This window comes from Salmo salar, chromosome ssa04, assembly GCF_905237065.1.
Source record: "Salmo salar chromosome ssa04, Ssal_v3.1, whole genome shotgun sequence".
In the NCBI taxonomy this organism is placed as follows: domain Eukaryota; kingdom Metazoa; phylum Chordata; class Actinopteri; order Salmoniformes; family Salmonidae; genus Salmo; species Salmo salar.
The window spans coordinates 38,702,627-38,726,327 of record NC_059445.1 but is presented as its reverse complement, the minus strand read 5'-3'; the positions used below and the strand labels follow the sequence as shown (position 1 = coordinate 38,726,327).

The 23,701-nt window shown below is 46.7% G+C and overlaps 2 protein-coding genes across 5 annotated transcripts; one reads left to right on the top strand and one right to left on the bottom strand.

Moving 5' to 3' along the window:
- On the top strand, positions 1-15,977 carry mcf2b (MCF.2 cell line derived transforming sequence b). 4 transcript variants are annotated; one of them, XM_014196039.2, is made up of 27 exons: positions 1-187; positions 5,534-5,662; positions 5,937-6,053; positions 6,257-6,406; positions 6,530-6,654; positions 6,843-6,957; positions 7,056-7,175; positions 7,332-7,523; positions 7,709-7,900; positions 8,301-8,472; positions 8,691-8,776; positions 9,790-9,875; positions 10,079-10,145; positions 10,234-10,349; positions 10,475-10,544; positions 10,665-10,757; positions 10,938-11,030; positions 11,138-11,263; positions 11,422-11,637; positions 11,760-11,852; positions 12,258-12,336; positions 12,507-12,567; positions 12,973-13,088; positions 13,319-13,431; positions 13,597-13,709; positions 13,799-13,902; positions 14,846-15,977. In XM_014196039.2, the coding sequence occupies exons 1-27, from the start codon at positions 137-139 to the stop codon at positions 14,878-14,880; spliced, it is 3,030 nt and encodes a 1,009-aa protein (XP_014051514.2). In that variant the 5' UTR covers positions 1-136; the 3' UTR covers positions 14,881-15,977. The 4 variants fall into 4 exon arrangements, with proteins under 4 accessions (XP_014051514.2, XP_014051511.2, XP_045572849.1 ...); XM_014196036.2 differs by having other exon boundaries at positions 12,889-13,088; XM_045716893.1 differs by lacking the exon at positions 8,691-8,776 and having other exon boundaries at positions 8,301-8,393; positions 12,889-13,088.
- A 379-nt stretch (positions 15,978-16,356) lies between these two features.
- f9b (coagulation factor IXb) lies at positions 16,357-21,720 on the bottom strand. Its single transcript, XM_014196044.2, has 8 exons — positions 21,500-21,720; positions 18,629-18,798; positions 18,500-18,524; positions 18,257-18,370; positions 17,916-18,047; positions 17,447-17,808; positions 17,154-17,280; positions 16,357-17,060 (listed from the first exon to the last, which is right to left on the bottom strand). Exons 1-8 carry the CDS (start codon positions 21,564-21,566, stop codon positions 16,480-16,482), a joined length of 1,578 nt encoding a protein of 525 aa, XP_014051519.1. The 5' UTR covers positions 21,567-21,720; the 3' UTR covers positions 16,357-16,479.
- Between the last annotated feature and the right edge of the window lie 1,981 nt (positions 21,721-23,701).

Below are 23,701 nucleotides of genomic sequence, written 5' to 3'. Positions count from 1 at the left end.
CACTGCAATGCGATGCTGCGGCTGCTCACTACTGCCGAGAGTCCCGCGCTGTACTGATGGAGGGAGGGAAGTTGTGATGCGGCGAGATATCCCCTAAAAATAGGGAGATATCCCCTAGAAAGGCCAACCTAAAACCATGGCGGAGGCCAATCCTTTTAGGGGACTGCCCCGTTTGCGGAGGGCCGCGGTAAGGTGTTTACGATATAAGTATTTCTTTGATGTTTCCCGAAATTAGGAATCAGGATCTGTCTATTGCAGCATAGCGAGGCGAACACTGTTTGGCCGGGATGTGCCCTACTGCGGCATCAGCTAGAAATCGCATGCGACTTAAGGCATATACAAATGTCAGATAACACTTGAGTTTCTGTCTGTTCTAGTAAGCGTGCATTTCAAAAATAGTTTACATAGTTGTACGTCTATACATGTGTTTGGAGATGCGGGGGGGAGGGGGGTCGGTCGGACAGGACATGCCAATGACAAAATGGTGTGTATGATAAGTCTTGCGGTATAACAACAGTAACAATAGTTGAAACAGGTCTTTAGGCATTGAAGAGTGATATAACCTAGTGTTTGTTGTAGGTGGTATTATCATCAGTGTTATCTTTATCGATAGAGAGTTAATGCATATTGTATGACCTTAAAATATTATTGCAGTAGCCTAGTTGCATTTCTACTGCTGTCTGTATGTATCAGTCTGCATCATTCATATACTGTTAGCTAATAACTGATATAGCCTATTGTACTATATTTGCTCTGTAGTTCACCACAGGGCACCACAGGCACCACAGCCAATTCCTACTTTGGCCGCCTTTCCTTCCAGTTCTCTGCTGCCAATGACTGGAACGAACTGCAAAAGTCACTGAAGCTGGAGATGCATATCTCCCTCACTAACTTTAAGCACCAGCTGTCAGAGCAGCTTAGAGATCATTGCACCTGTACATAACTCACCTGTAAATAGCCCACCCAACTACATCATCCCCATATTGTTATATATATATTTTTTTGCTCCTTTGTACCCAGTATCTCTACTTGCACATTCATCTTCTGCACATCTATCACTCCAGTGTTTAATTGCTAAATTGTAATTATTTTGTCACTATGGCCTATTTATTGCCTTACCTCCCTAACCTGACCTCTTTTGCACACACTGTATATAGAATTTTTTTCTACTGTGTTATTGACTGTACGTTTGTTTATTCCATGTGTAACTCTGTGTTGTTGTTTGTGGCGCACTGCTTTGCTTTATCTTGGCCAGGTCGCAGTTGTAAATGAGAACTTGTTCTCAACTGGCCTTCCTGGTTAAATAAAGGTGAAATCCTATTTTTTTTAATGTACTGTAAGCAAGGTGTTTCAGTGACACAGCAGTGTGGTCGCAAACGATGGAGACAGTAGTTTTGTTAGAGCTGAATTATACTAAAAAACGGTTTCTCATAATACATGCATTATGTGATGGTATTCGGGGATATTTGAGATGTGTAATAGGCCAAAAAACTGTTGATATGCATGTTTTTGATCTGTGCTGCAGTGATCAAATCTCCAGCATGTCTCCACTAGGATTGACTGAGTGCTAGGGAAAGCTGATGAGCTTGGTGTCGCCTGGTGTGTTTCATTGATCACCTGTCCTGCAGACATTCAGATTGACTTTGCCTTGTATCTATTTGCATTCACGCTGCTGCTCAAGGCTGCCCCTTGGATCACAGTGGCCTGTACATGGAAGTACATCTCCAATTGGCCTATGCAAAGTTCCATTACTGAAGTCTTATTCACTTTTAGTGCTGAGGTGCATTTGCCTCACACATCTGAAGAGAGTCTGACATAGAACAACAGCTAGTTGGTCACAAGGATGTTATAAGAGTCGAAGGTCCTCCACTGCTGTTGCAGTATGATGTTGGAGGTGTTGCAGTATGATGTTGGAGGTGTTGCAGTATGATAGAGGTGTTGCAGTATTATGTTGGAGGTGTTGCAGTATGATGTCGGAGACATTGCAGTATGATGTTGGAGGTGTTGCAGTATGATGTCGGAGGCATTGCAGTATGATGTCGGAGGCGTTGCAGTATGATGTCGGAGGCGTTGCAGTATGATGTCGGAGACGTTGCAGTATGATGTTGGAGGCGTTGCAGTATGATGTTGGCGGTGTTGCAGTATGATGTCGGAGGGCGTTGCAGTATGTCAGGGGGTGTTGCAGTATGATGTTGGAGGCATTGCAGTATGATATTGGAGGGCGGTGCATTATGATGTCGGAGGCGTTGCAGTATGATGTCGGAGGCGTTGCAGAATGATGTCGGAGGCGTTGCAGTATGATGTCGGAGGTGTTGCAGTATGATGTCGGAGGCGTTGCAGTATGATGTCGGAGGTGTTGCAGTATGATGTCGGAGGGCGTTGCAGTATGATGTCGGAGGGCGTTGCAGAATGATGTCGGAGGCGTTGCAGTATGATGTCGGAGGTGTTGCAGTATGATGTCGGAGGCGTTGCAGTACAATGTTGGAGGGCGTTGAAGTATGATGTCGAAGGGCATTGCAGTATGATGTTGGAGGCGTTGCAGTATGATGTCGGAGACGTTGCAGTATGATGTCGGAGGCGTTGCAGTATGATGTCGGAGGGCGTTGCAGTATGATGTCGGAGGGCGTTGCAGAATGATGTCGGAGGCGTTGCAGTATGATGTCGGAGGTGTTGCAGTATGATGTCGGAGGCGTTGCAGTACAATGTTGGAGGGAGTTGCAGTATGATGTCGGAGGCGTTGCAGTATGATGTTGGAGGTGTTGTATTACGATGTCGAAGGGCGTTGCAGTATGATGTTGGAGGCGTTGCAGTATGATGTTGGAGGCGTTGCAGTATGATGTCGGAGGGCGTTGCAGTATGATGTCGGAGGGCGTTGCAGTATGATGTTGGAGGCGTTGCAGTATGATGTTGGAGGCGTTGCAGTATGATGTCGGAGGCGTTGCATTACGATGTCGAAGGGCGTTGCAGTATGATGTTGGAGGTGTTGCAGTATGATGTTGGAGACGTTGCAGTATGATGTCGGAGGCGTTGCAGTATGATGTCGGAGGCGTTGCATTACGATGTCGGAGGGCATTGCAGTATGATGTTGGAGGCGTTGCAGTATGATGTCGGAGGCGTTGCATTACGATGTCGAAGGGCGTTGCAGTATGATGTTGGAGGTGTTGCAGTATGATGTTGGAGACGTTGCAGTATGATGTCGGAGGCGTTGCAGTCTGATGTTGGAGGCGTTGCAGTATGATGTCGGAGGCGTTGCAATACGTCGGAGGGCGTTGCAGTATGATGTTGGAGGCATTGCAGTATGATGTTGGAAGCGTTGCATTACGATGTTGAAGGGCGTTGCAGTATGATGTTGGAGGTGTTGCAGTATGATGTCGGAGGGCGTTGCTGTATGATGTCGGAGACGTTGCTGTATGATATCAGAGGGCGCTGCAGTATGATGTCGGAGGCGTTGCAGTCTGATGTTGGCGGTGTTGCAGTATGATGTTGGAGGCGTTGCAGTATGATGTCGGAGGGCGTTGCATTACGATGTCGGAGGGCATTGCAGTATGATGTTGGAGGCGTTGCAGTATGATGTCGGAGGCGTTGCATTACGATGTCGAAGGGCGTTGCAGTATGATGTTGGAGGTGTTGCAGTATGATGTTGGAGGCGTTGCATTACGATGTCGAAGGGCGTTGCAGTATGATGTTGGAGGTGTTGCAGTATGATGTCGGAGGCGTTGCATTACGATGTCAAAAGGCGTTACAGTATGATGTCGGAGGCGTTGCAGTATGATGTTGGAGGCGTTGCAGTATGATGTCGGAGGCGTTGCATTACGATGTCGAAGGGCGTTGCAGTATGATGTTGGAGGTGTTGCAGTATGATGTTGGAGACGTTGCAGTATGATGTCGGAGGCGTTGCAGTATGATGTTGGAGGCGTTGCAGTCTGATGTTGGAGGCGTTGCAGTCTGATGTTGGAGGCGTTGCAGTATGATGTTGGAGGCGTTGCAGTATGATGTCGGAGGCGTTGCATTACGATGTCGGAGGGCGTTGCAGTATGATGTTGGAGGTGTTGCAGTATGATGTCGGAGATGTTGCAGTATGATGTCGGAGGGCGTTGCTGTATGATGTCGGAGGCGTTGCTGTATGATATCAGAGGGCGTTGCAGTATGATGTCGGAGGCGTTGCAGTCTGATGTTGGCGGTGTTGCAGTATGATGTTGGAGGCGTTGCAGTATGATGTCGGAGGGCGTTGCATTACGATGTCGGAGGGCGTTGCAGTATGATGTTGGCGGTGTTGCAGTATGATGTTGGAGACGTTGCAGTATGATGTCGGAGGCGTTGCAGTCTGATGTCGGAGGCGTTGCAGTCTGATGTTGGAGGCATTGCAGTATGATGTCGGATGCGGTGCATTACGATGTTGGAGGGCGTTGCGGTATGATGTTGGAGGCGTTGCAGTATGATGTTGGAGGTGTTGCAGTATGATGTTGGAGGTGTTGCAGTATGATGTTGGAGGTGTTGCAGTATGATGTTGGAGGTGTTGCAGTATGTTGTTGGAGGTGTTGCAGTATGTTGTGAGTTTCTCTGCTATTCCAGAGACTGTAGAAGGCTACTATTTTACCTATATTTCCCCTCTTTCTCGATCATTTGTTTATTTTAATCATCATGTAGAGACAATACTTGTCATACTTGTTTTGCAACGCATTAAAATGAACTGGAACCTAAATTCCAGTGGACGGAATTAGAACATCTTGGTAAAATTAGAGCCCATTACATTCATCCAGAGCCATATAGTTAACATGTGTAAAAATATGTATCAAAATATAACTCTGCATTCATCTAGCCATGCAACATAGGGGTTATCATTTCTACCTAAACATCAAATCAAATCAAATGTATTTGTCACATACACATGGTTAGCAGGTGTTAATGCAAGTATAGCGAAATGCTTGTGCTTCTAGTTCCGACCATGCAGTAATATCTAACAAGTAATCTACCAATTCCACAACAACTACCTTGTACACGTAAGTGTAAAGGAATGAATACGAATATGTACATGAAAATATATAAATGAGTGATGGCCGAATGACGTAGGCAAGATGTAATAGATGGTATGGAGTACAGTATATACATATGAGATGAGTATTGTAGGGTATGAAAACATATAAAGCTGCATTGTTTAAGGTGGCTAGTGATACATTACATCAGGATGGCATAGAGTACAGTATATACATATGAGATGAGTAATGTAGGTTATGAAAACATTACATAAAGTCAACATGCTGACTTAGGTTTATTCACTCGTCTAGTGCGATAGGGAGGAGGACTTTATGTAAGAGTTATCTAATGATCTAAGAAGGTCAACACTGTGAACGTCCACACTTACTGAGTAGGATGAAAACTAAGAGGAACAGCTTGAGAACGGTAGTGAGGCAATAACCAAGTAGGATGAAAAGAGAGCACGCTGACACAACAGTCATACCACACAGGCAATAACGTTAAATGATATCAATTATCTTAACTGTTTTTCTCTTCTCCTGCTGTCTTCTTTCTGCAGATGTCCTTCCCGGGGAATCTCCACCTGGTGTTGGTTCTGCGGCCCACCAGTCTCCTGCAGAGTCCCTCAGGCACCGGCACTGACTTGGGCTTCCGCTTCAGCCAGGATGACTTCATGCTCAAGATGCCGGTAAGAAGTGGACATGACGAAACCAAGGCTTGTTTGAAATGTTGAGCAAATACCAGTACAGAAAGTGGTTAAGGGACAGTAGTCAGGTGATTACAGTAGTTGTTTCAACAGTCTGGCAATATCAGGGGCTGTGAAGGACTCTCTTAGGTTGTGTTACCCACAATCTCTCTCTAAGATGTATTACTGTAATGTGAGGAGTGATTATTATGGATTCTGGTTGTCATGGTGCTTTTGTGTTGTACACCTCGGTCTGCTACTCTGCGTTCTTCCACAGGTGGTTATGCTCAGTTCAGTTACGGACCTGCTTCGCTACATCGATGAGAACCAGCTGACCTCCGAGTTTGGTGGAACTCTGGAGTACTGCCATAGTGACTGGATTGTCCTTCGTACGGTAAACATGCTGTCCCACGGTGTCACCTAAAGCAACACATTGATTTATAGGCAGACCTGGTATTTTGGAACACTGACCTCATCAACGACACGTAGACAATTAACACCGCAAAGGAGCCTAGATGTGCAGTGTGGCAGAATACGTGACAAATTGGTGTTTTTGGTATAAGGCAGACGTTCATTCATATTTGTCTCCCTCTGTAGGCGATTGAGAGCTTTGCCGTGACTGTGAAGGAGATAGCCCAGTTGCTGCAGTCGTTTGGCACCGAGCTCGCCGAGACCGAGCTTCCAGATGAGGCCGACGCCATCGAGTTCCTCCTCAGATCCCACACTGACAAATACAGGCAGCTGAAAGTAAGACACATCTCCCATGACAACCTTGGAATTATTCACACTTTTTTGTTGTTGTTGTTGCAAGGCCGTAGTAGTGCATGGTGTTGTGACGTCCTGTGAATAACCGAATGGCAACGATTGCAGGAGGACATCAGGTCAGTGATGCGGGAGGGCCGTCACTTGCTCTCCAACCTGGAAGCCGCCAAGGCAGCTAAAGCTGATGGTCAGGAGGACAAAGATATCAAACAGGACTGGGACACGGTGCAGAGGTGCAGTACACTGTTAAAAAAAGATGGTTCAGACAACTGTGTTTCTTCACATGCCGTTGGTGTGTGTAGTTCCATTTATCTCATGTTGTCTTTGCGGGAGCTGCCATGGGATGGGGTTCTGGTGGAATTATCGTTTTGATAGGTTTAAGTGTTTGACCTTTAGCTTGTGTACCATCTGTTTTCTTCAGGCTTCTGGCCCAACTACGGGACATGGAGGTGGCTTTTGATGGCTTTTTTGAGAAGCATCACCTGAAACTGCAGCAGTACCTTCAGCTGATGAGATATGAGATGAGCTTTCATGAGGTACAGCCAGTTTAGAGTGGTACAAGTGAAAACTGTCAATCTGTACTATTTCCTACATTTAGTGCCAAAGGTCAAACTTCCTTTTTGCTGTTGCTCAGATGGAGGAGATCCTGGACCGGCTGTCTGGTCAGGAGAAGGAGGTCGCTGCAGTGGGCGGCACTGTGGTCCAGACAGAACAGCTATTAAAAGATCTGGAGTCACTGGACACCCGCGCACAGGTCAGGGTTCCACGCCACAAACGAACCTCTCGCTTGACCCTTATCCAGTACATCGTGAGATTTCTGTCAGAGAACCGTAAACTGCTCCAGATAGGTGCACCTCTGATGGGGATCCTTGACCGGGTTTTTTGTTGTTGTGATTGTGGTGGTTGTCAGGAAGAGATGGGCCGCGCCCAGATAATCATCCTGCGCGGCCACCAGCTGGCCACCGGTCACCACTACGCTCTGGCCCTGATCGTCCAGCGGTGCAACGAGCTGCGGCACCACTGTGACGTGCTGACCACCGCTATCCGAGCCAAACGGGCTGCCCTCACCCGCATACGCGACCTGCTGCTGCGTCTGGAAGAGGCATGCGAGCGCACGCATGCACACACACACACACACACACACACAATTGTAACCCCCATCGTCCCATATCCACTCATAAAGCTTGTAGAGACAGTGATGTCTGTGATAGTCAGTGTGTCATGCTTCCATGCGTCTGTGTGTGTGTGTGTGTGTGTGTGTGTCTGTGTGTCTATGTCCGCCTTCAGGCCCGGCGCTGGTGTGACGAGGGGGCTTACCTCTTAGCCAATCAGCTGGTGGATAAGTTCCAGTCCAAGGAGGGAGCTCAGGGAGCGCTGCAGGACATAGAGAGACTCCAGGAGGAGACACCGTTGTGTCTGAGCCAAAGCCCTGATGTCCTCAGTCTGGAGTTTGAGGCCATCCTGACCCCTCAGCTAGAGGTATGCGTCCCTGTTCCATAGTGTGTTCTTTGGTATCAGTCACTTTTCCACCCAGCCTGGCTCCAAGTCATACCGTGCCATTTCCTCCCGTTATCATTTCATCCCAAAGCTCTTTGGTACGACGACAACACCCTGTCGACACGGCAAACATGACACATACTGTAATACTACTACTGCCACAAGTGTAGAGTATTATTATCAACAACCTACTGTTGCCAGCACTTTCCACCTTTCTCCTCCCTCATGCAGATCCAATAGGCCTGTCGATCTCTATCGATAATCTCTCTCTCTCTCTCTCTCTCTCTCTCTCTGTCTCCCTCTCTCTCTCTCTCTCTGTCTCTCTCTCTCTCTCTCTCTCTCTCTCTCTCTCTCTCTCTCTCTCTCTCTCTTCGTATCTCAGTCTCAGATTGGGGTGGCCACTGAGAAGCTGTCTGCCATGCAGAGAATGATCCACAACAGACAGGCATGTCTGAGGAAGCTGGCTGACATTCAGGTGCGGCCCGTCCAGCTGGTGGCCCCTCGGCCTGAGCACTCTCCCCGGTGCAAATCCCCTCTCTTCTCCCCCAAACACAGTACGTTACCATAACTACACAACCGCAAAACTCTTCCCGAGGCCTAACGGACGCTGAATGTGAATTAGTTCTCGTACTCTGATTATTAGGTGTGTGAGAGAAGATTTTTCAAGGATGATAGTGGACATTCAGCAGCCTGTCTTCCTCAGATCAAGTGTTCATACTTGAAGTAATCGTCTTTTTTTTCATAATCATTCTGTGCATTTTCATGCCTGCAGGTGTAGATTTCAACTCGGTTCTCAACTCAAGGTTCTCTTTTGACCTCTTACCTGGCAAGAGGGCAGCTCGGAAAAGCCCTAGAAAGGTGAGAGTTGGGTTCTGACAACTAAAGATCAGAAGGTTCCTTAAGATCCACTGTATTCATTATAAGTGTATGACACGCACGGGACCTGTATTAATATAGGACTTTGGTTACGTGGTTATTTCGACCAGCATGTCCGGTTTTTCCCAATCGACGATTCGGATGGGATTCGTTTTTACCAAACTGCCCAGGGAAATATATCATTTTTCTCATTCTAAATGGACCATCGTGACGGGAGCCAGGAGGTTGTTCTAGGCGTGAATATATTTCAACTTATATTGGCTTTCAGTTTGGAGAAAGTCTAAATGGTATCAACAAGAGCCGCGAACTGTATGCAGACACTCAATTAACGGACGTAATTGCCAATTTATCAATTCATTGGCACAATATCATCCGCTTAATCTTTTAAAAGAGAAATAGGCACTGCCCGCTGGTTGAATCAACGTTGTATCCACGTCATGGTAATGAAATGACGTTGAACCCAAGTGGAATAGACGTTGAGTTAACGTCTGTGCCCAGTAGGCGGGAAAGTTGGTATATGACAGAACAGATCGTTCATTTGTACGCTACGTCGCGCTTTGTTTTAAGACCGCGTGCAGCACCTGTTCAACTCTGTAATATCCATCAAAACACAGGGATGACGATTCACACGGGGTAAGTATTATCAGAGGACCTGGGGAGTTTTCTGGGGGGGGGATAATAACCTTCCCGCCAGGTAAAAATGACTGACATGGCAGATACGGACAAGACTACAATGACGGATGTGGTGTTTTGTGCTCGTGCGGATAATTACATTACCCGACCATCCCAACCTCCCCCGTCCCAATAGGGCTATAGAATGTCCCCTACTTTACATTTCATGTCAACACGATTTGCGTTTTCTCCCATGTGGGATAGCCTATTTTTTTTAATCTGGCCTCCACATCATTTTTGTCCTACAGAGTGGCTTATCATTGTTTCAGCTTGTCATGTTGACTAAATTCATTCCTGCCCTCTCTCTCTCTCTCCCTCTCCAGATAGAGGTGATGCATGACTATGAGGAGAACCGCAACTCTCTCTCCTACGGCCAGGAGGGAGAGGAGAGCCCAGACCAGCTGAAACGGTGAAACAGCCCCCCACTCATCATCAGTCTGCATGTACTGTCTGATTCCAGCTTGGTTTCATCAACTGTTTATCTGTCTTTGTTATCTGCCTAGAAAATGTAATTACATTTCATTTAATAAAGGAATTTCCCTTACTGGTGCCTCTTTGTCTCTCTCTCTCTCTCTCTCTGTGCATCTTGCTGACTGTGCTTTGTGTCTTCAGACACATAATCAAAGAGCTTATTGAGACAGAGAGGATCTATGTAGAGGAGCTGCTCTCTGTCTTGCTGGTAAGGTGTTTCATTTAACAGTTGCACAGACACACAAACCATCCCGACGGGTACGATATAAAAAAAAAACAAGTCTTCATTTCTGTAGGGTTACAGGGCAGAGATGGATAACCCCGTCCTCTCCAACCTACTGCCCTCTGTCCTGCGCAGCAAGAAGGAAGTCCTCTTCGGGAATATGCCAGAGATCTACAAATTCCATAGCAGGCAAGGATGTACACAAACACTCGCTCTTTCACACGCACCGAGGCACTGATAAGCAGAAGCTCTGTTTTTACAGTGAGGAGAGTATTGATTGAAGTCATGCCTCATCCTCTCCCTCCTCTCTACAGGACCTTCCTCCAGGACTTGGAGGGGTGCCTGGAGACTCCCGAGAGGGTTGGAGCCTGCTTTCTACAACGGGTGAGCAAGCTTGTGATCACCCCTCTCTGACTTCATGTGTTATGGGGTCCTCAGTCAGAGCCCCCTTGTAACCCTCTGCGGTCAGTTGGCTTGGTGTTGACGTTTCTCTGTCCGTTTCAGAAAGAAAAGTTCCAGGTGTACGAGCGCTACTGTCAGAACAAGCCGCACTCTGAGTTGCTATGGAGACAGTGCTCTGCTTCCCTCTTCTTCCAGGTACTCTGGCTAAGTGGACTGCCAAACTGTTTTTCATTGAAGAGAGATGCACTTCCCCTTACCTCCCACTTTTGAATCCCCTTTCATGTATTGATAAAAAAGTTCTAGTTTTGACAAACGTTGCGTCTTCTGGACACATTTGAAGGATTTCTTCAGTCTTTCTGTCTCCATCCTGTGTAGGAGTGTCAGAAGAAGCTGGCGCACAAACTGGGGTTGGACTCGTACCTCCTAAAGCCTGTCCAGAGACTGACTAAGTACCAGCTGCTGCTGAAGGTAGGGCTTGGGCTCAGCCGACATCTTGACGTACATGGTCCGTGTGCGCGCTTTAACATTCCATATGAACACATTGGGGCCCTCCGGGCTCCTGTCTTTCCCGACAGGAGCTGTTGAAGCACAGCGCAGAAAGTGGTTATATCTCTGAGCTGCAGGGAGCACTGGAGTCCATGCTGGATCTCCTCAAGTCTGTCAACGACTCCATGCACCAGATCGCCATCACAGGTTATGAGGTACTGCATGTGGGTGAGAGAATGTATGAGTGACTAAGTGAGGATGAATGAGAAAGGGACAGATGTGCATCTTTTGTCTCTCAGTGAATTTTTCGTAATAATTATGTCTTACCATATCCCAACGTGCTGGGTTGTGTTGTGTCTGGCTGTGTCCCCAGGGGGAGCTGAGTGACCTGGGTCGGGTGCTGATGCAGGGCTCCTTCAGTGTGTGGATCAGCCATAAGAGGGGCCCGACGAGGATGAAGGCCCGTTTCAAACCCATGCAGAGGCATCTCTTCCTGCATGAGCACGCTCTGCTCTTCTGCAAGCGCCGTGAGGAGCATGGGGAGGGCCACGACCGCACCCCCTACTATAGCTTCAAGCACTGCCTGAGGGTAAGGCCCGGGGGGGGGCAGGGCACGACTGGCACTTCTGTTCTTATCATATGGACACACGTTCGCTTTGATTAAAGGGACAGTCAATACACTTGCGGTGGGGAATTGTGTTTTCTCTGCAGATGAGTGCTGTTGGCATCACTGAGAATGTCAAAGGAGATGTGAAAAAGTTTGAGCTCTGGTACAGTGGCAGAGAGGAGGTGTATGTTGTTCAGGTGAGGGCCACGTTATGTGTCATTTGATTTTGATTATCTTCTGCTCTCAGTTTAGTCTGTGTCTTGGGAAGTGATGGAGTAGGCTTGGTCTGGTCTTACTCACTTCATATGTATTCACCGTATTCTAGTCAAGACTCATCCTATATAACTACAGCTGTACCCACCGTTTCTATTCCTACACTGTCCATAATGTCGATAAACACCGTCCTGTATATTGGAATTCCGGACTCTGACATTGCTCGTCCGGATATTCCTCAATGATTTTATTTTATGTTTGGTAGAAACACAAGCATTTCGTTGCACCTGCGATAACATCTGCAAAATGTGTACGCGGCCAATACGGTTTGGTTTGATTTGACTCGCTGACACACGCACGGTACTGACGCCCGTGGTTGTGTTCCCCAGGCCCCTACGTTCCAGATCAAGATCGCCTGGCTCACGGAGATCAGGAAAATTCTCACCAACCAACAGAGGCTCCTCCAAGGTTTCTACTTTGCGTCTACTTGTGTGTCAGCTTCCATGTTGGGTGTGTTGTTCATTCCCCTCGTCCTCTATTGTGCTGTGATGTGACTTGTCTGTCTGCATGCCAGTAGTTTGGTTAAACTACCTGGTCTAAATTCCCTTTTATCCTCCCCCCCTCTCTCCCTCTCTCAGAAGACATTCCCCCTATTCAACTCTCGGAGCAGACTCCTCTGTCTCCTCCCTCTACTGACAGGTGATGCTCTTTGCATGTCCTCTCACGTCCGCTCATGTTCTCTCATGTCCCCCATGTCTTACAATTTGCATGACGAACAAAGAGAACATTGGGATTTCCTGGAATTGTTTGAAAATGGCGCTCGTAGCGTGTGATTCGTTTGTTGTCGATTCCAATCATAGCTTGGTATCAACTCATCTCCAACCTAGTGACTCCCGAAATGTCAAGCTTGTTTCTCTGGCGTTGGTCTCGAGAACGATGTGAGTTAGCCAGTGCCTGAGGCCAAGCTTGTGACCATGTGGATGTTGTGTTTCTGCCCCGTTCCTTTGCGACGCGGGACAGTCTGGCTCATATGTCGGTGTGCATGCCGTGGAGTCCCGGGCAGATCACTGGCTGCTCAGGTTGTTTTGATGTCCTTCCTCACAGTAAACCTCCAGACCAATCCCTCAGCACGGAGGAGGCCGAGTCGTCGGGCCGCACCAGCCCCGTCCTCACAGACCCCGTGGTCTTCTCCCCCCAGCCCCAGCACAACAATCGACGCAGTGAGTAAGCGTGGAAAACAGCAGCCATTTTGTCTCACCAATTCACTTTAGTAGCAAGGCAGACTCCAAGTCTGCTGGCCAGTTGGGGCCGGTCGGTGAGGTTTTGACACGTGGGAAGGTTTTGAAAGTGTCTAACGTCAGTGACATTTAGGTGAATATGTTTGGCACGCAGAGAGACCTTTGACTTGTGAGGAGGGTTGTAATCGAGAGCTTCTGTCTGTCAAACGTAGGTTGGCCTGGCACCTCCCACTCAGTGGACGTCTGCGAGGGTCTGGAGGACTGGAGCACCACTGACCTGTCCAACCTGTCAGACTCTGACGAGGAGGACGACCCTACTCCACTGGTGAGCCGGTCTAAAAGTCACCCGGCGTTGTAGTGTCAAGTGTTCTGCAAAACAGTTTGTGGACGTAATTGGACATTGGAATTAGAGCATGGTGTAAAATGTGAGGCTATTGTCAGTCTGTTTTTTCTTTATCTGGTCTTAAGGGGACATGCTTTCCTCTCACAGGTTCCTGGGAGGTACAGGGCCCTGGTGGAAAGTAGTGTGTGTAGTACAGATGATCTCATCATTAATTGCGGCGATGTCATCCAGCTGCTGGATCAGGACACTGTAGGGAAGTGGTGAGAAGCCCCGTTACTAATATCACTACCGCTGTTACTGTTGCTTGCCGTCGTTACTACAGCAGTACTCCTGATTCTCTCTCTGTCAGGCTTGTGAGGAATGTCAGTCGTTGTGATGAGGGTCGGGTCTCAGCTGATAACCTGCACAGGATTCTGGGAGAGAGTGGCCGTGCCCACTCAGGCAGGATGGAAGGTGAGGGGCTCCCCATGGACCAATAGTAGAGATCCCTGTTCTTGTGTTTGTAGCTATTAGCAAGAATGAATAAGATGTCCTCATATCCACATACATACCTGCACATTACGACCTTACTACCTGTGTGTTTCTCTACATACCTGCACATTACGACCTTACTACCTGTGTGCTTCTCTACATACCTGCACATTACGACCTTACTACCTGTGTGCTTCTCTACATACCTGCACATTACGACCTTACTACCTGTGTGCTTCTCTACATACCTGCACATTACGACCTTACTACCTGTGTGCTTCTCTACATACCTGCACATTACGACCTTACTACCTGTGTGCTTCTCTACATACCTGCACATTACGACCTTACTACCCGTGTGCTTCTCTACATACCTGCACATTACGACCTTACTACCTGTGTGTTTCTCTACATACCTGCACATTACGACCTTACTACCTGTGTGTTTCTCTACATACCTGCACATTACGACCTTACTACCTGTGTGTTTCTCTACATACCTGCACATTACGACCTTACTACCTGTGTGCTTCTCTACATACCTGCACATTACGACCTTACTACCTGTGTGCTTCTCTACATACCTGCACATTACGACCTTACTACCTGTGTGCTTCTCTACATACCTGCACATTACGACCTTACTACCTGTGTGCTTCTCTACATACCTGCACATTACGACCTTACTACCTGTGTGTTTCTCTACATACCTGCACATTACGACCTTACTACCCGTGTGTTTCTCTACATACCTGCACATTACGACCTTACTACCCGTGTGCTTCTCTACATACCTGCACATTACGACCTTACTACCTGTGTGCTTCTCTACATACCTGCACATTACGACCTTACTACCCGTGTGCTTCTCTACATACCTGCACATTACGACCTTACTACCTGTGTGCTTCTCTTACTCCTTCAGGGAATCAGAAAACCCGAAAGCTCAGCTCTCTCTGAATGAAGCACGTGCCATCCATCCTCCGTCCGGACAAAACCTCTGTCACCACAACTGTCGTCCTGACATCATTCCCATCCAAGGTCGTCTTCCCCGGAGTCTCCGGGGGCCTTGAACATGCTGCCAGAGACCGACCAGTCATCAATCAAACCAGAGGATCTGAAGGGTCAACTTTGCCTTCTTACCGTCCATCTCCAGAAATGTATAATAATCAACATCATATTAATACCATGACGATAAACCACAAGGACGTCTTTTTACATTTCCTCCAGAGAGTGCATGTGTTGCCGTGGGTAACATCCCTTCCCACGTCAAGCAAACAACCTCAAGCACAAGGCAGTGGACTGAGTCTACTTTCCGACCCCAGGCAGCATCACAACATCACCTTAAAGAACTGTCACCCCGGGACATAGGATCTCCATGTCTTCATTTTCCTGTGGATGAGATGCATGAACTGTTTCTAGTCCACTTTATAAATATATTTACTTAGAAAAGGACTGTTTTACTTCTGTTACAGTGAAAGTGAATCAATCTCTATTTTTTTACATTTGTGTGTAACTATCATGGTTCATGATAGACCATAACAGATTTCAACATATCATCAATGCCAGGTTATGTGCCAAAACATGCTATTGTACAGTTTCCCTGTCTGCTTTATTTGTTAGAACAGCCTCATTTTGTACCACTCTCATTATCCCCAGTTACTATGGTAAATAGCTTACATTTCAGTGTGCAAGCAAACCGTGCCAAGCGTTGTATTTCTATGCTCGCTATTCTGCATGAATGTCAACAGGGTGTTGCAGGTGGTCAGTTCCCTGTTGAACATTGCCTAATGCTTCTTTTTATGTGCACTGCAGTTTTGTGCCAGTAGGGGGTGGTGTGTCAGTCATCTGACCATTTGACGTGAGAGGAGGGTCCTGCGGTGCTGCTGCCGCGGCTGCTATTTCTACTGCTGAGTGAGTGCGATGATTGGATGTTGCAGCTTATGTGTAAATTCTCCACATAGACGGACGTTGGGGATTCATGTAAATGTACAGAGAATTTCATATATGATATGGATGGAAATTATTTTACCAAATACAAGCACAAGATAATCTGATGGGAGAGTCTTTCTTTACATTCTAGTCATTTAGCAGACACTCTTATCCAGAGCGACTTACAGTATTCAAAAAAAGAATTTCAAGGAACTAAAAGACATTGAGGATACAGCCGTCTGGGTTTTGATGATGTAGAAGTAGTTCTGCCCAAGATACAGGGCTCTAGGCTGGATGGTATGGATGAAGATTCCATTTACGTTTTCGTAAATGTTTCTTTACCGTCTTAACTTTTTTTTTTTTAACCTTTATGGGTGTGGATGTGCATTTTGTAAATGTTGACTGATATTACTGTATGAGGCGTAGGCCTCTGGGTCAGTCCCTAATGTTTTTGAATCTGCCTGAATATTTTGAAGAACTTACAGAAGACATCCAGAGACATCATTTCCAGGATCCCTTTTAATAAATCAACAAAAGAGTAAATCAGCTCAGTTAAACATTACACAATTGTAATAATCCAAAACGTTAAGTAACGTAAGGGCAGGGGGCAGGGGGGGTTTGAACCTGTCAGACATCAGGCTCAGAATTGGAACCAATGCTTCTAAGCCCAGTGACATTGGAGATCCACGGGAAGTAGCGTGACACACGGGTGTAGATGCCATACTTCCCTTCCTTGGCGCACTCCTCCCCCCAACTCACGATGCCTGTGAGAAACCAAGTGTCCCGGTACTGGGTGGCATGGGGACCGCCACTGTCCCCCTGGCATGAATCCTTCTGCTCGCTGCGGTAACCGGCACAAAACATGAAGCGGGACACTCGCTCTGCGCTGCTGCCCTTGCACTCGGTCCGGTCCACGTAGGGCACCTCCACCTTCTGCAGTATGGAGGACTCGGGGCCCTGGAAGCGCATCCTGCCCCAGCCGCTGACCACTGAGCTAGAGGCCTCCCTCAGCAGCGTCTCAGTGAAGTCCTTGGGCCCCAGGCAGATGGGGAGGCTGTAGTCAGAGAGGAGGGCGGGCGTGCGGAGCTTGAGCAGGGCTATGTCGTGGTTGTACTGACTTATCTTGGCGTCGTATCTCGGGTGTATGTGATGCTCAGCCACAGCGTGGTCATGCTCCGTCCCCTCTTTGACCTGCATGTTGTGCTCCCCTGTAGAGAGACATTGGGATCAGATGAACATTATTTTGAACAAATGAAGCACACATACGAAATAGGCAGTCACTCCTACTTGGTTTGACTCACCCACTCTGACGAAGAAGGATCCAATCTTGCCCTCGTTCAAGCAGTGGGCAGCGGTGATGACCCACATCTCACTGAGGAGGGTGCCACCACAGAAGCTCTGCCCGGTCAGCTTGCTCATCAGGGACACCTGGCAGTGTCCCAGAGGTTAGCACAGACAACCGCAGTCTAAACACATTGACTGGAGGGGCTTAGTTACACTCACACACTCTCTCTCTCTCTCTCTCTCTCTCTCTCTCTCTCTCTCTCTCTCTCTCTCTCTCTCTCTCTCTCACACACACACACGACAGTCCTACCTGCCAGGGGATCTCCCCAGGTTTCACTGTATTTCCCCCAACGATGCGCTGGTCGCTGGATGTCTCTTCCTGGATGGTGGGCAGTGTTGGGAAGAAGGCCCAGGAGGGCAAGTCCCCCAGCACTGAGGAAGAGTGGCTGCTACTGGTGCTGCTGATCCGGTGGGCGTTTGTGGGGGTGGGGGTGGTGGCATTGACCGCAAGAGAATCTAAGGTGTTGTTCACAGAGGCCTCCAGTGCCTCAGTGCTGTTGAGGGCGTTGTCGTAGGACTGCCGAGTCTGATCAACATTTACGGCTGTGATGATCGACCGAGAGGACAGCGTTGAGCTTATAGCCTTGCCAAGATGACCACAGGGGAACGGTCCTGGCAAACAAACATAGATGAGATCGGTTGAAAATAGATGAATAGATGATTTAAATCAACGCAAAGGGAACATAGTGCACGGATTTATATGCAGGATTAATCAGTACCTTCTGGTTCACAGGTGGTCTTGTCCGGAGCCAGTTTATATCCTGTGGCACAGTCGCACACTGCATGCTGGGCGTTCAGCACACAGAAGTGGGAGCAGCCACCGTTGTTAATGTCACACTGCTTAGCCATCTCTGAGTAGGGAGAATCCATGAGAACAGAGGATTAGGGGAATTAACGAGGTTAACATGTAAGCTACTATAAGGTAAACATATACAATGAAATGTTCAGGTTAAAGCAGGAATATCAGCAAATCCAATCGAATGCCAAGCGGAAGAAAAGATAGTCTACGTTACTGCGTTTGATCTGATTTTAAACAGAATACAGGGACCACATTGCTCACCTATCTCACAGTTTTTCCCATTGAATTCAGGTAGACACCAGCATACATAAGCACTCATGGCATCTTTACACTTCCCCCCATTCTGGCATGGGTTGGACTCACACTGGTCCCCGTCTGTAGGGGCACACAGACAAACACTTGACTACAGGTAGATGAGATAGATTATACCAATCAACTGATAGTACAACACTACTATCTCTATAGAATATCGATTTATTTATATTTTTAGCATTAAACGCTTACCAAGGTAATTCGCCCAGAATTGCATCTAAATAAAAAGAAAACACCATTATTGATGCTGTCTGTCACTTGACATGGCAGAGCCTAATGGGCAGATGGACTTCATGTGGGGTTGTAGGGGATGCTACCTACTGTTTTCTCCTCGTTCTCAAACACTTCCCTCGCCTCCTCCAGATTGCAGCGCTCCTCGATGCACTCCCTCTCCAGGTTGTCCTTCTTCATCTCCTCGAAGGCCCCCGTGTTGTAGCGCTTCTGCCTCCTCAGGAGGGTGTCTGCAGACTGCCTGGACAGAAAGACTGAGGCTGGGGAGGAAACGAGGACAGAGATGGGGAGTCACTAAATTAATTCCCCTTATAGGTTCAGGTTGGTGAAGCATATGTCATTTACCATGAAGAAGAAAATAGCATCATTGACATATAGAAAACATCCCTTCCTCTGACTCTTATCATCCTCACCCTTATGCTCTCATCCTGTATCTGCACCCTGAAGTTTATACGATGTGCCACTGCATTTGACGGACTGAAAACTGAACTGGAAGAAGCAGGGGTGTCATGCACACCAAAAATCGGAGGGGGCACAAAGTATGTGAGGATGACTAGGGGGGAGTCTGGAGGGGGGCTAGGGCCCCCGTCAGGAAGTTGAAGAATTTTGCATTTTTCAAACACTTTAAACAGCTTTTTTCCTGCAATCTAGAGCCATAATTATTATGCTTAATTCAATTTTTAAAAATATGCTTATTTTTCTGCATGTCTAAGCATACCTCTTGAGCTGTCTGTATCCTCCCGACTGGTGGTTATTTTTTTAAAGAAACTAAATACACTATATATACAAACGTATGTGGACATAAAAATCGAGCACACCGCCATGCAATCTCCATAGACAAACATTGGCAGTAGAACGGCCTTACTGAAGAGCTCAGTGACTTTCAACGTGGCACCTTTCCAACAAATCAGTTCGTCAAATGTCTGCCCTGCTGGAGCTGCCCCGGTCAAACTGTAAGTGCTGTTATTGTGAAGTGGAAACGTCTAGGAGCAACAACGGCTCAGCCGCAAAGTGGTATGCCACACAAGCTCACAGAATGGGACCGTGCAGTGCTGAAGCGCGTAGCACGTAAAAATGTGTCTGTCCTCAGTTGCAACACTCATTACCGAGTTCCAAACTGCCTCTGGAAGCAACGTCAGCACAAGAACTGTTTGTCGGGAGCTTCGTGAAATGGGTTTCTATGGCTGAGCAGCCGCACACAAGCCAAAGATTACCATGCGCAATGTCACACGTTGGCTGGAGTGGTGTAAAGCTCGCCACCATTGGACTCTGGAGCAGTGGAAACACATTCTCTGCAGTGATGAATCACGCTTCACCATCTGGCAGTCCGACGGATGAATCTGGGTTTGGCGGATGCAAGGAGAATGCTACCTGCCCGAATGCATAGTGCCAACTGTAAAGTTTGGTGGAGGAGGAATAATGGTCTGGGGCTGTTTTTCATGGTTCGGGCTAGGCCCCTTAATTCCAGTGAAGGGAAATCTTAACGCTACAGCATACAATGAAATTCTATATGATTCTGTGCTTCCAACTTTGTGGCAACAGTTTGGGGAAGGCATTTTCCTGTTTCAGCATGACAATGCACTTGTGTACAAAGTGAGGTCCATACAGAAATGGTTTGTCGAGGCCTCCCGAGTGGCGCAGCGGTCTGAGGCACTGCATTGCAGTGCTAGAGGCGTCCCTACAGACCCGGGTTTGATTCCAGGCTGTGTCACAGCCGGCCGCGACCGGGAGGTCCATGAGGCGGCTCACAATTGGCCCAGCATCGTCCGGGTTAGGGGAGGTTTTGGCCGGCCAGGATGTCCTTGTCCCATCACGCTCTAGTGTCTCCTTGTGGCGGCCGGTTGCATGCCAGCTGTACGGTGTTTACTCCGACACATTGGTGCAGCTGGCTTCCGGGTTAAGCGAGCAGTGTGTCATGAAGCAGTGAGGCTTGGCGGGGTCGTGTTTCGTAGGACGCATGGCTGTCGACCTTCGCCTTTCCGGAGTCCGTACAGGAGTTGCAGCGATGGGACAAGACTGTTACTACCATTTGGATATCACGAAAAAGGGGTAAAAAGTGGAAGAACTTGACTGGCCTGCACAGAGCCCTGACCTCAACTCCATCAAACACCTTTGGGATGAATTGGAACGCCGACTGCAACCCAAGCCTAATCACCCAACATCAGGACCCAACCTCACAAATGCTCTTGTGGCTGAATGGAAGCAAGTCCCCGCAGCAATGTTCCAACATCTAGTGGAAAGCCTTCCCAGAAGAGTGGAGGCTGTTAAGGGAGCAAAGGGGAACCAATTCTATATTATGCCCATGATTTTGGAATGAGATATTCGACGAGCAGGTGTCCACATACTTTAGGTCATTGTAGTGTGTGATTCCCTTCATCTCTTCTAACATCTGTGTAAAAGATTGAAAGGAATGTGAGTCTTATCCATTTAGCTATTGCGTTTCTTTTCTAAAGTATTCCAACCTTGCCAGCAGGCATGCCAGCTAAGATAGTTAGACAAGTAATCTACTCTAACTTGATTGATAGCCTGAAATGGCTTCTTGGTAGCTAGTTATGAGGATGGGTGATTGAGAACCTACCTGGGCTAGCTAAAACCAACTTCATAAAATTGCTAGATGGCTAGGTATTACAGAGAAACAACAACAAAAAATGTGCTTAAAATGATAATAGTTATATATTTTAAACAGGACAAAGCTGAGGGGGAACATGCCCCTGTGCCCACTACAGACATGAGGTATCAGGGAAGAAGTGAGGCCAGTTTACTGAAATCAGAGTAAAGTCCTGGTTTGGGTTTATGTGAAGCAGATATAACAGAAACTGTTGAGACAAATAATATGTGAATCAAACATCACATTTGTACTGTATTTCTATACTGTCACAAAGAATGATAAAGAAGCACTTATGAAAAACATAGGATACTGTTTGTCGCTATCTTTTTTTGGGTTAAATGTGTGAAGCCTACCTCCAGAAGTGAACTCGTTTTCCACCATGAATACAGCAGTTATGACAAATAAACAAATCCTTGTCATCTTGTTGCTCTAGGTAGTTATTCCTATTGATGTCCCACCAAACAGAAAATACCAAAAGGGAATGGACAAACTGACTCTAAACTCCAAAGTACAGGAGACTATTTGCACATGACCACCTGGGTAAGCGAATCTCTCTCTCTCTCTCTCTCTCTCTCTCTCTCACTCTCTCTCTCTCACTCTCTCTCTCTCTCTTTCGCCGTCTCTCTGTGAGTCTCTTCAAGTTTTTTTTTTTTAAGTTGGGTGGCTTGAAACCTAACTGTTATTATTAAATCTATTGGTCTATATATTTTGCTGATTCAAATGTAATTGTTCATACATTTTGAGTAATTGAAGACAAATGTTGTCCAAACTTGGGCAACACAACAAATATTGACAGTTGCTGCCTGACTTTCGTCACCCGTGTGTTTGAAGTACAAGACCGCTAAATAGTGGTTCTTCAACCACAAGGTTATTTCCACTCTTGACAAAGGTTACAAATGGCTGTTGTAAATTCTAGTCTGTGTCACAAAAAACAATGATTGTGTACACAAATGAGTGGCAGAGGTGGGTATGTCAGTATAACTCTAAGTTGTATAGTATTTGCAGAGCTGTCAGCTCCCGATCTCTTCCTAGGGACGATGCCAGCTCAGGCTGAGGAAGTTCTGCCTCACTAATTATGTGTCTTTTCCAATATCTAACTGTCCTGCTGTTTACCCCGTCTGAGCTTTAGTGGCAGTGTGAAAGCATCAGGACAACACATAGGACATGGAAACTATTGGGAATATTTCTAAAAATGTACAACTGCAAAGTCCTTATGAACCATTATATAGTTTTGCACAGCTAACAGAATGTAAGATTTATCACAGACAATGCTGTCATCTCCCCATGGACATTGACAGCACCTGTATTCAAGCAATGATCTCGTTCACAGATAAATATATTTTGCTTAGAAATTACAATGGCGAGCTGAAATTTGAATTTGGTTCCTTTTTATGAAAGCTTGGCCATTTGAGTCGGTACCAATGATGTACTGCATATAAACCCTGGATTGCTGATGCTATGCATTGGCCGTTGAGAGGATATGAGGCCACTGGTCGGCCATATTGGCACTACCCAGTAGGAGCAGTCCTCCATAGGAAGGAATTGAATTAAATGTTTCAAGCACAAAATGACATCTATTTAAGTATATTTGTGTTGTAGTGGGGACAGTAACATTAGTACTCTCTAAAAAAATACTTTAAGGAAAATGTTTTATATAGTTACACAATGAGTAAATAAATACACAATGAGTAACTATAACTTGACTAAAACCAGTTGAAGTCGGGAAGTTTACATACACTTAGGTTGGAGTCATTAAAACTCGTTTTTCAACCACTCCACACATTTCTTGTTAACAAACTATAGTTTTGGCAAGTCGGTCAGGACATCTACTTACGCATGACACAAGTCATTTTTCCAACAATTGTTTCCAGACAGATTATTTCACTTAGAATTCATTGTATCACAATTCCAGTGGGTCAGAAGTTTATATACACTAAGTTGACTGTGCCTTTAAGCAGCTTGGAAAATTCCAGAAAATGATGTCATGGCTTTAGAAGCTTCTGATAGGCTTATTGACATCATTTGAGTCAATTGGAGGTGTACCTGTGGATGTATTTCAAGGCCTACCTTCAAACTCAGTGCCTATTTGCTTGACATCAAAAGAAATCAGCCAAGACCTCAGAAAAAAAACTGTAGACCTCCACAAGTCTGGTTCATCCTTGGGAGCAATTTCCAAAGCCTGAAGGTACCACGTTCATCTGTACAAATAATAGTACGCAAGTATAAACACCATGGGACCACGCAGCCGTCATACCGCTCAGGAAGGAGACGCATTCTGTCTCCTAGAGTACTTTGGTGCGAAAAGTGCAAATCAATCCCAGAACAACAGCAAAGGACCTTGTGAAGATGCTGGAGGAAACAGGTACAAAAGTATCTATATCCACAGTAAAAAAAAGTCCTATATCGACATAACCTGAAAGGCCGCTCAGCAAGGAAGAAGCCACTGCTCCAAAACCGCCATAAAAAAGCCAGACTACGATTTGCAACCGCACATGGGGACAAAGATCGTACTTTTTGAGAAATGTCCTTTGGTCTGATGAAACAAAAATAGAGCT

Excerpts from the sequence above, each read along its gene's own strand:
- f9b (XM_014196044.2), bottom strand. The coding sequence starts at position 21,566 with ATGACAAGGATTTGTTTATTTGTCATAACTGCTGTATTCATGGTGGAA. Across the intron at positions 18,799-21,499 it reads AAACGAGTTCACTTCTGGAG|CCTCAGTCTTTCTGTCCAGG; the intron begins GTAGGCTTCACA and ends TTTCCTCCCCAG. Across the intron at positions 18,048-18,256 it reads TGGGAAAAACTGTGAGATAG|AGATGGCTAAGCAGTGTGAC; the intron begins GTGAGCAATGTG and ends CTCCCTACTCAG.
- mcf2b (XM_014196036.2), top strand. The coding sequence starts at position 137 with ATGGCGGAGGCCAATCCTTTTAGGGGACTGCCCCGTTTGCGGAGGGCC. Across the intron at positions 6,054-6,256 it reads ACTGGATTGTCCTTCGTACG|GCGATTGAGAGCTTTGCCGT; the intron begins GTAAACATGCTG and ends CTCCCTCTGTAG. Across the intron at positions 11,031-11,137 it reads AGTACCAGCTGCTGCTGAAG|GAGCTGTTGAAGCACAGCGC; the intron begins GTAGGGCTTGGG and ends CTTTCCCGACAG.